General features: G+C 27.7%; 1 protein-coding gene and 1 long non-coding RNA gene across 2 annotated transcripts; both read left to right on the top strand.

The window, feature by feature from the left end:
- The first annotated feature begins 2,729 nt into the window (after window positions 1-2,729).
- LOC121175029 (uncharacterized) lies at window positions 2,730-5,009 on the top strand. Its single transcript, XR_005891918.1, has 2 exons — window positions 2,730-3,101; window positions 4,612-5,009. It is a non-coding gene; the product is annotated as an uncharacterized lncRNA (long non-coding RNA).
- Window positions 5,010-9,215: 4,206 nt separating this feature from the next.
- LOC100815248 (probable BOI-related E3 ubiquitin-protein ligase 3) lies at window positions 9,216-10,796 on the top strand. The gene is made up of 2 exons (XM_003526900.5): window positions 9,216-9,933; window positions 10,187-10,796. Exons 1-2 carry the CDS (start codon window positions 9,625-9,627, stop codon window positions 10,739-10,741), a joined length of 864 nt encoding a protein of 287 aa, XP_003526948.2. The 5' UTR covers window positions 9,216-9,624; the 3' UTR covers window positions 10,742-10,796.
- The last annotated feature ends 607 nt before the right edge of the window (window positions 10,797-11,403 follow it).

The raw sequence follows: 11,403 nt of genomic DNA, 5'->3' as shown, positions 1-11,403 counted from the left end.
CATTAATTGGACAATGGACATTCATATGTTGATCGAGTGATTAAGGATGAAAATATTATTATTACTGATATGACAAAGTTAATGGTAAAATCAAGAAATATTCTTCAAACTCTAGAGCCAAATTTCTATACCTTCCTTTCATGGGAGAACAACTTCAACTAAGAACGTTCCTCAAAATAAAAATAAAAATCATTTGAATAATAATAAGAACTAGTTATGAAAATATTATTTATTTAAAAATATAAATACATCTTCATTCCAAATTATCATCGTCACATGATGAACATAATCCATCAAAACTGATGTGTCGTGAGGTCTGCCTGAAAAACCCTCAGCATTAATAACTACATCAGCAGCAGCTACCTCTTCAGGTTATTCATGGACCTCGTCAGTTGCATGATCAACATCCTCAACAACAAGTACAACTTCATGATTCACTTCTCTCCCTAAGGCTCTTCCTATAATCCTACCTGACACACAAACCTCTGGTTCTAACCATAATCTGCATTTTAAAACAATCATAATAATTATTAATGTCATCATTCAAATAATAGTTCACTTTCATAAATATATATTTACTAATTTTTTATTTAACTTTTTTAATACTTTTATATGTTCATAAATCAATATACAAATTTTTAAAAAATATTTATTGACTTGCACATCACTAATTTTAGTAAACTTAAATATATGATAAAAAATCTTACCACAAATTTTTAAATTTCCAATAAATGAGTATTTTTTTTACACTTCCAAATACTATTTATATAAATATTTATTACTATTTGTGTCAAAAAATTTATATCACTATATCAATAAAAAAAATTTGTCATTTGCATATATAGATTTTCTTGTTAAACTAATTTGTACAATACATACTTATAAAAATTTGGAATCAGTGATATTTAAATAGTTTACAAATAACTATTTCAAATTTCAAATATAATTAAATTGCTTAAAAAACATAAATTAATTATTTATTGAATTAATTAATTATTAAAAACCAACTTAAATGAACAAATATAATAAATTAAATAAATACATATTAAAAATGTAAAACAATATTTATTTATTGAATAAATATTATAACAACTAAATTATTAAATTAATAAGTTGTTTTATTATTAATTAACAAATTAAAATTAAAAATAATTATACGGATCTCCAATCTCCCCCAACTTTGCGTGTGTCGGGCTCCTCGTCTACGTGGTGGGGATTCAATTTTCACTTTCTTATAATTTTCTTGGTTTTTCACTTTCCACTACCGTTACCAAATAGAAAATCTTGGGTAACTTTCACGGATATTGTTTATTAACTAATGCCAAGATTAATACCGTCAAATGTCAGAGTTTAGCTTAACACTCGTATAATGAGAAATATCAGGTTTTACTAGGTTGGAAGCTTCCTCGATCGATATCCAACTAGTATTACTCTAACCTATTTCTTAAATAAAACTCTTTCTATTTCAAATTTACATTTTGTAAATAAATTATCATTTCACATTTTGTAAATAAATAATACATATTTGTAATAATTAAAAGCTGAATAAAAACTTAATCATATGAAATAAAAAATTATTTTACAAAATTGATTTTTAATAATTAAATAATAATAAATATATCATATTTTATTGATTCAATTGTTAATAATTCACATGTTTAATTTTTGTTACACTAATTTTAAAATAATATTTGTTACTAATAATTATTTTAATATCATCAATTTTTTATCGTTTAAATACACTAGTAATTCCAAACTTTTGATTAATGTTGCAGAGGTATTCCATTGTTTTTTTTTTTCTTCTAAAAGCAAGTTATTGTCATAGTTGGAAGTCATAAGATTGATCCTCAAATTACCGAGGTAAATTTTATCTCTCTTCCAACAAAATTTTATTTATATACACAATTATGAATTAAACTGGTGTCAAGATATTTAAGAAATTCAATCATTTATCAATTGTGTTGAAAGTTGGTAGAAATATTCAATTGTAATTTATATATGAAAAGCAGAAGGAAATTTGTTTAATATTTAAGAAATAGATTATGTAATTAGCTAGTCAAAATTTATAACAAATGTAATTTTTTTAATTTCATTTGAAAATTAAAGTTTTAAGTTTGTTATAATAACAATATATGAAATTTTTTGTGTAAGGTATAGAAATAACAAATATTGTGTGATTAAAAACAAAATAAAAGAAAACTCAGTAATTTACTCTAAAATTAATAGTAGATCTGTTAACCGACTAAGTTTTATATTCGATCAATTTGTCTTTACCTGTTTTAATCCTCTCGTCTCTGGCGTTAATTAAGTTGCCAGCTAATTAATTAATATTGAAAACTAGCCCTGCTATGGGCACATCTCTAGTTACTCAAAGACCAAAAACATATACATGCAGGCAATGGCTATAAACTACTACTATGCACCTGCTAATTTGTTATTACATATGTTGTTATATATTACTGATGTTACGTATTACAAAGATGGCAGCTTCGATAAAGTATACTCATTTTATTGAAGATTGCGTATGTAATCAGTGTTTCAAGAGAATATTTATATATGATATACTGCCAAAATGATCATATTGTAGAGCCACCTAGCTTTATTTTTAGTAGAGAAGGCATGCATATCACAAAAATCGAACTAAACATTATTCTATTGCTTTCTTATAATTATATATATTTATGTAAAGATGGGGAAACATTAGCATTACGTACGTAGATGGGTAGATGTTGAACACATGATTGACTAATAAGAAAACGTACAAATCGAAATTATCTAATATCCCTGTCATTGTAGATACAAACAAAAGGAACAAACATAGCCTCGATCATCGTTGTGAACCAAAGACCACGCAACTTGTGTATCACTCTCACGGCAACGTTTCAGCAAAGGCATGTACGGACGAATCCACCAACTTATCTTCAATTATCCAATGTGGCGGTGGTCCTCAGATTACCAAAAGCATTGAATCACCTCTGCTTTAACCTTATATATATATAATGAAAACCTAACAAAAGTAGATGTTTCTTTTCAACTCAAATTGGTAGTGGAGTAGGACAGGGTTTTGATGTAGTAACAACATAACTTGGTGAGGTGAGCAGGTACGTTCAGTGCTTAATTAGTGGTGTTTCTCGGCGTGCCCACGTGAAATTAAATGGAGGAAACTCCAATTACATAATTTGCATCACCGTTTTTCAAAAGATAGCATTACTTTTAATAGTATATATGTATATGTACGGGAATTGCTAACGTACAATTCTTAGCTGCCTAGCACATACATCATCAAATAAAAAGATTAATCAAAGATATCTTAAGATGATTAGCTTATTGAATTTAGTAGTTACTGTTTAAGACTGAAATGTAATCATCACTCAAGATTCAAAACTAATTAAATTCAAACGCCAGTCCTTATATTTTAATTAAGGGTACGGTGATACTAAGGATATAGAAACAGAGAATTTTATTAGTAAATTAAAAAGAGAAATTTAATATTTGTACCATAATATATGTTTTTAATTTGATGAACAAATTTACTTTAATTTGATCCTTGATATCAAAAACCCTTAAATTTACAAAAAATGTTTAGACTAAGTTAATTGGACTGTGCGTGTCATTGCGCAGACTTTGAATTCACTTTCACAACAATGTAATAGTCCAGTGGTATCTGGGTGTAGATGGAATAATCACAACATCAAGGGACCCTCCTCTCCTCCACCAAAGATTTTCCTTGGTTGAAAATCAACCAACTACTCAAGTTTCATGAGTGTGCAAAATAAGAGTCCAAAAGTGAACAATTATGACGTTGAACGACTTGATTATATATTTGTTATCTGAGTTTCTTTTAAGTCCACTATGGACACGTAACTTGGGGGGAGGAGGTGGGACTGGCATTTACAATTACAGCGTAAGTTCCATGGTTCAAGGTTGAAGGATCAAAGCCAAAAAAGAAAAACAAAGACAAAGTAGTTGAGAAGTTGCTGCAAAGACTTGTTGCGTCAAATACGAGAAATAAACGGGGTATGCGTAATGGAACATGCCCGTCTATAATAATTAGTTTCAAAAAAAGCAAAGCCCATTTTCCACGAGAGAAAGAGTGATAACAAATACACTAGCATGGCAAGGCATAGTAATATATATTAGGTTATGTTTTCACAATCACATGGATTGCACCCTACCCTTTGGTTGCGGTTGCGAAAGACTAGTAGTGACGAGTTCATGGGGTCAAAGTGGGTGGCGTGCACGTGGGTCCATCTCTCTCTCTGCTTCTATACCAAAATCTAATATCTCATTTAATGTTTCAAATAGTGCCAATGACTTTTCCCAAACACCTAGGGAAATGAAACATGATTCTTTTCTTTTCCTTTTATTTCTTTGCGGTAATAAACTACTACTATAATGTTTCCGTGATTTGGGATTCCACCGTAAGGTGAGTCATGCTCATTCCTTTCTCTCAATACATGTGCACTTCCAAAGAGATTGGTTCAATATAATGTCCAAACTTCAGAGAGATCAAGATCACTATATGCGTATGTGCATATGCATGCTTTCATTTTTTTATGAGCCATTGTATTATATTATATATAATAAACTTTTTCTGCCTTTTACTTTCAGTTATGGCTAAAAACTCCGGTTGGCTCCCCCTCCTCAAAACAAATTAAGCGATATATACAACTGATGGTTATTACGTGTACTTTTTGGCTTTTTGGAGGATGAGAAGATTTATACACGCTATCAACCACTCATAAAGCAATATGTAATTAAAAAAAAAGGTTAAAAATTTCCAAAAACCACATCATCATGAATAAAATTCTGCATAAATGATTAGTGGAGAGTTTGAGACATGCATCTTGTCTTGAAAACGAGATGATTCGAACTTTTTATTTGTAGAAAATGATGCATGACTTACAAGCTATTGTATGTGGCCCACAACTCTGCATGGAATATATAATAAATCAAAAAGATTATGAAAAGTTTTAATTAACATTAAATAAATATTAGGATAACCCTCACTTTCCATTTCAGCTGACATATGTTTAAATTAATTACACCGTCTGATCTTTCATTTTTCAAAAAAATATATTTATTTATTTGTACCTTTTAGCAATATTCACTGAATGGTGTGTAGCATATTATTTTTCTTTTTTTCTTTTTATATCACCAGTTATTACCACGTACACTAGTAATCCTATACCCTCGTTAATCTCAAATATAGATCACCGAAGATAGAAAAGAAAATCTTTCATGAAACATAGACACGCGTAAACTATTTTAACTTCTCAAGTTGAAATCGTATATTTTTCAAATAAAAACTGATAATGATATATTGTGCGCATATCCTTAACTAATTAATAGTTACATTATTTGCTAAAGTTTAATTTCCACACACTGTTCATAAAAAAATCGACAGATTATACATATTTGTCATGTCATCATTTATTTTGTAAAAAAAATATTATTTATTTTTATAATGATATATTTCAGTTATAGAAATTAATTATCTTAATAACTATTTTTAAATGTGGTATTTTTATATTCTGAAACAAAATTATTTAATTTATCCTCTTATTACTATATAAAAAATATTAAATAAAATTGTATTTAGTGATTTAAAAATAAAAAAACAATTTAAAATTTTCGTTTTTTAATAAATATAATTATGTACAGAAAAATGTTAGATGAAAAATAATATTATTTATGTTAATTAAAGAATGTTAATCAAGATACGCTAGTGAGGTAAATAAAAAATTATAGATATTTAATGCAAATACAGTATTTATCATTTTAAAATATAAAATGATTTAATAATTTTTTCGGTATTAAATATAATACTTATTAATGATAAAAAAACATAATACTTATTTTCTTTGCTATTAATTACTTTATGGATAGTGATGAAAGAATATTTAATATAAAATGTATCAAATATTTTATTAATTATTTAATACTGATACTCCTTGTGCCTGCAGTCTGGTGTCATTTAATAAAATCTCTTTTCTTTGACTTTCAAAAAAATATTTAAAACTATTTTTAAAATAAATAAAATATTATATTTAAAATTTTTGTCATCACTTTCCAGTTTCCATAAAAGCAATTAAATAGCAAATGCATGTTAAATTCATTATCTGACTTGACATGTAGACAATTATATATATATATATATATATATATATATATATATATATACTCCCATTAAAATATTTAATTATTATGAAAATTAAATTAGAATTACAAATATTAACTATACAGTCGTATATCAATGATTTATATTGTAAATTATATAATAATCACATAATTACTTGAAAAATATGTATACTTTAATCTTAATTATTTAAATATAATATAGTCATATATTTATGATTATCAATTTTCAAATTAATAATAAATTCTTCTAGAAATTTCTCTCATCTTAATAACAATAATTTGAAGTATCTATTAATTTTATTAATGATATAAAAAAATCTAATTGACCACCTATTCAGTCACTTGCATCATAATTCAATGCATGTTATTTTTAATAATAATGTGATTAAATATGTGAATACTAGCTTACAATCTTCAATTCAGAAAAGAAAAAAGAAAAAAAAAGCTTATACAATCTTCATGTATTGAAATCAAATTCAATAATTCAAATTAATGTAAAAAATATAACAACACTTACGTACAGAAGAAAATAGCATAACCCGCCAAAAAAAAGTATACGCAGTATATTACTACCATATTATAATAGTTTGAGTTGTTTTCATGAGATCGAGATTTTAATTATATACACGAGACATTCATATAATTTTGAACACTTAAATGATTAACGTGGGATTATGGATTTATGGTGATCTATAAAGTGTATGAGAGGGTAAGTGTGCTATAAAAAGGTAAAAATAAAATAAAATTAAGTACTCTTTTTTTATTTATTAACGAGCCAAACTTATGTTTTTGTTTTACGTAACAAACTTAATGATTGATAATTACTCAAAGAACAGAACCATTTTGATGCTGATAAATTTTCTTTGGAAAAACGTGATTTTTTTTGTTGAATGAAATTTACCACATTTTTCCCGACATCACTGCTTATATATTCATATTAACGCGGAAATGATTTTATAACATCCAATTATTTTTTTCTAACGATATTTAATCATATAAATAAGAATATTAAATATTTTTAATTTTTTTAAAAAATAGAGTGAAACGGTGATGTACCAAGTTACCAACGTTAGCATGCACCTGGCATAAAAAAGTCGCATGTTAAATATTTATAAATTACAAGTAGTACATTTTAATTAAAATAAGTAATACATATACTATATTTTCATTCAATCACTGGTCACTATATATTATATGTTTTTAATCTTTTATAATCACTATATTAAAATCATACTAAAAATATTATCTAGTTGGTCGAGCATGTAGAAGTTAAGCTAAAATATAAATTTGTTTATCCTATTATTTTAAAAAATTATTTTAAAATAAAAACATTTAATCATCCCTTTATCAAAATTTGCAACTTGATTCTAATCATCAATTTTTTCTATTTTTTACATTTTAATTAATTAAATTATATTTTAATGATACCTTAAATAATTATAATTATCTCAATATTGGACTTAATTGAATTTGAGACCAATTATCAATTTTTTCTATATTTATTTTTTTATTTCTTACATTTTAATCATGATCACAATACTAAAATTCATGAATAACTTGCTCATATTAATTAACGATAATATTAAATGATCTTAAATTTATTATGCAAAACAGTCAGCCCCTAACGACCACGAGATGTCAATGATCATACTTGGTTTGGTTACCAAAAAATCTATTAATCAGTGAAAAAGAAATATAATATACAAATTGAAGCACAAATTAAGCTCTAAGTTTAGATATATTATTTAAAAGTTGGAATTAATTGACTGATTTTATTAATTTAGGTTTAAATAAAAGATAAATCTGATAATTGAATCTGTTATAATTGATTTTATTCAAATTTGAAGTGAAAATAATCAATAATTGGACTAAGTCAAACCAAATTGGTTTGATTTTAATTATCAAGTTTATCAAATAAATTCATAAATTCCATATTAAAATTTATAAATAATTATTCATATTAATTAATCATAGTATTAAATGATCTTAAATTTATTATACAGAATAGTCAGTCTCTTGGGTGCACCAGAAGTCAATGACTCTACTTGTTATGGTGACCAAAAAATTTATTATATAAATAAAATCATATTCAATAGGTTCAGCCTATTTATTGTAGATTGTTAAGAGTTACACTTTTTCTTTTGACTTATTTAATTTATTTTTAAATGGATATGCAATAAAGTTTTAATATTTAATTAGAATTGAATTGTTTAATTTTTTTTCTTTTGCATTTAAATATGTTGACCATGACTTGATTTCTGGTCTTTGTATGAAATTGATTTAGATTTTCTGCTTTTATTGAATACCAGGATGTTGTTTTGATGTAGAAAGAAATGCATAATGGAATTTGAATCCATTTTTCTCCAGCAAAATTTATATGGAAAGAAATAAGTCTCATTTTTGTAGACATTGAGAAAAAACTAGCCTCTGACTATAGTTATTGCCCATTAAAAAAAAAACTTTTAAATAAAAGAAATTATTGACTAATACAATTATGTGAAACTAAGAACTTCACACGATTTAAAATAACGTACTTCTATTTTAATAAGACATCTGTCTAAAACAATTTGGTAATATACATAGAAACTGCTATCCTATATACTATACACAAACTTTTTTTTTACATGTAACTTTTGTTGGTACATTCATTTACAACTAATATAGTTATTATATACGATTTGTTATACATTTTGTGGGTATAATTTAAATTAAATTTATAATATAATAAAATGGCAACAAATGATCATCTCATGATTTAATGTATAGCATTGGTTTTATTAATTTCTTAATAAGCTTGGCAAAACCTGAATGGGTAACTTCTAAGGCGAAATAACCTCCTAAATCAGTAATAAACTTGGAATTACGGAAGGGGAAAAAGGATTCCATGGATATTTATTTATTAGACAGTAAATCGCATCGTACGGTTTGAATCCTTTCCTTTGTTAAGAGATGAAACTGCTGAAAAATCTGACAGTTAAAATTTTACTCTTGAATGGAAACTGACTTTTTCACATCCACAGGTATAATTTATTTATGTCAGTTTTGTTTTTTGTGTTCTTTATATTGAAATGAAATCGAAAGAAACGCCTATGTCTGAGTTAAGTCACAAAATCTGCATGTGGGGCGTCGTTGCTTACCGCGTCCCACACTCCTCTTTCTTTAATTCTGAAATTTATAATAAAAGAAGAGAGAGAGACTCTGCAGTATCCTAGGCCTTTTCTTTTGTTTCCTTTTCAACTTTTTCAGTTACTATTTCTATTCATTCAAAATATATCCATTAATTTATTATTTCCACCCCACTATAAATATGCATCCTTGCACACCAAGCACTGCCACACTACTCCGATTCTTGCCTGCGTCTTCCTCGCAATCACAACACACCCAGTTCATCCTCTGAATCTGATCCATCCTTTTAATCTTGTTCTGTGCAATTGCGTGCAAATGCGGTGAAGAACAACGGTTCGGTGTTTATTTTAACAGGATATGGCCATTGAAGCACAGTTGTTTCCCAACAATGCTCCTCCGTTTCCGTTTTATGGGTCAAAGAATTTAATGGCAGACAATTCTCAAGCAGCATATGGTCATAGGCAACAACCAGTAGAACAACATCATGCCTGGCAGATGAATCAGAACATGTCTCTTGTTGATCCCAACTTTTCTTGTTTTTCTAATTCCAATGTCCACCACTACGCCCTCCATAAGAACGTTATTCAACCTTTAGCCTCATATCCTCAAAGCTTGGCTATTGTGTTTGATCAACAGAGGGAGATTGATCACTGTATCAGATCACAGGTTAGTTTACCAATTCTTTTCAGGGTGTTATAATTAATTAAGACGTCTGCACCCGCAATTTCGGCCGAAATCAAGGACAAAGTGACCGCTTCGGTTACATTTGCCCGCACTCTGCACTTTCAAAGAACCCGACAAATTCACTGTTAACCGCTATTTCAAATCTTCAATATTTGTTATTAAAAAATTGAGAATTGTTTTTTGTGTCTTTTCTTAATCTAATCAGCATTTGTTTTGTGTTTTGTGTTTTGTGCAGAATGAAAAATTGAGTATTTTGTTGCAAGAGCAAAGGAAACAGCATGTGTCAGAGTTATTGAAGAAGGTGGAAGCGAATGCTCTTCATTTGTTGAGACAGAAAGATGAAGAAATTGCCCAAGCAACAAAGAAAACCACTGAGTTGAAAGAATTTCTGACAAGGTTGGAGGTGGAGAACCAATCATGGCGGAAGGTAGCCGAGGAAAACGAGGCTATGGTACTGTCTCTTCATAACACCTTAGAAGAGATGAAAGAAAGAGCTCTGTATAGGGTGACAGCAGAGGATGCAGAGTCGTGTTGGGATGAAAACATGAGAAACAGGGCAATGGAAGAAGGAACGGGAGAAAACAGATTGTGCCGTGGTGGTGGGGTGGAAGAGGTTGAACAAATTAGGAAAAGGACAATGGATTGCAAATGTTGTAATTCTCAAAAATCGTGTTTTATGATTCTTCCTTGCAGGCACCTCTGTTCGTGTAAAACTTGTGAGCCTTTTCTGCAAGTTTGTCCTGTCTGTAGTATGCCTAAAAAGTCCAGTATAGAGACTTTAATTGTATAGGCTGATCTTTTGAATATGACATCATTTTACTAGTTTTTATTTTTAAAGAACAAAATTGCTTATTTGTTACTACTATTAAGATTTCCAGTCAAAATATCGATTAGGTGTTCCAATACATTATTTGTTAGTAGTATTTATCCTTGCAAAACAAATTGTGTCTCTTTAATGATTCTCTTTCATTAAAAAAATACCAATGCAGATAGATAACCTGATAAATTTGGCAAACAATAGTTGACTGAAAATCACCATATTTTCCAAATGTCCTTTTATATTTGGGCCTTTTATGCATTAGATGATATTTCCATATCACAAATTTATAATTAAAAGTAAATTGTACGATTATATGCATCATCTTTAAGAGCGATATGTGATAGCAGGTCAGTGATGAATGGTCTATTCATGCTGATTGCCATTTCTTAGATATTTTAAACGGATGAATGGTTTATTCTTGATTATGTGACATTTTAGTTTTTCCAAGTATTTTCACCATAAAAGAAGTTTCATAGGGCCAACTTTTATCATGGTTCTATCACCAGTTTTTTTTTAAGGATGATTTCTTTTTATTAATTTTCTATTTATTAAATATACTGGTAGTTAATTTTTTTTCAAAATATAAAAAGTTATTAGAAAAATAGTATGTGTATCGATAAAAAAATTTGGTA

Source organism: Glycine max, chromosome 6 (assembly GCF_000004515.6).
Source record: "Glycine max cultivar Williams 82 chromosome 6, Glycine_max_v4.0, whole genome shotgun sequence".
Lineage (NCBI taxonomy): Eukaryota > Viridiplantae > Streptophyta > Magnoliopsida > Fabales > Fabaceae > Glycine > Glycine max.
This window is presented reverse-complemented; position numbering and strand designations above follow the sequence as displayed.

Bases quoted from the DNA above. Each gene is read 5' to 3' on its own strand.
- LOC100815248 (XM_003526900.5), top strand. From the start codon at position 9,625: ATGGCCATTGAAGCACAGTTGTTTCCCAACAATGCTCCTCCGTTTCCG. The intron at 9,934-10,186 runs GTTAGTTTACCA...TGTTTTGTGCAG, and splicing joins ATCACTGTATCAGATCACAG to AATGAAAAATTGAGTATTTT.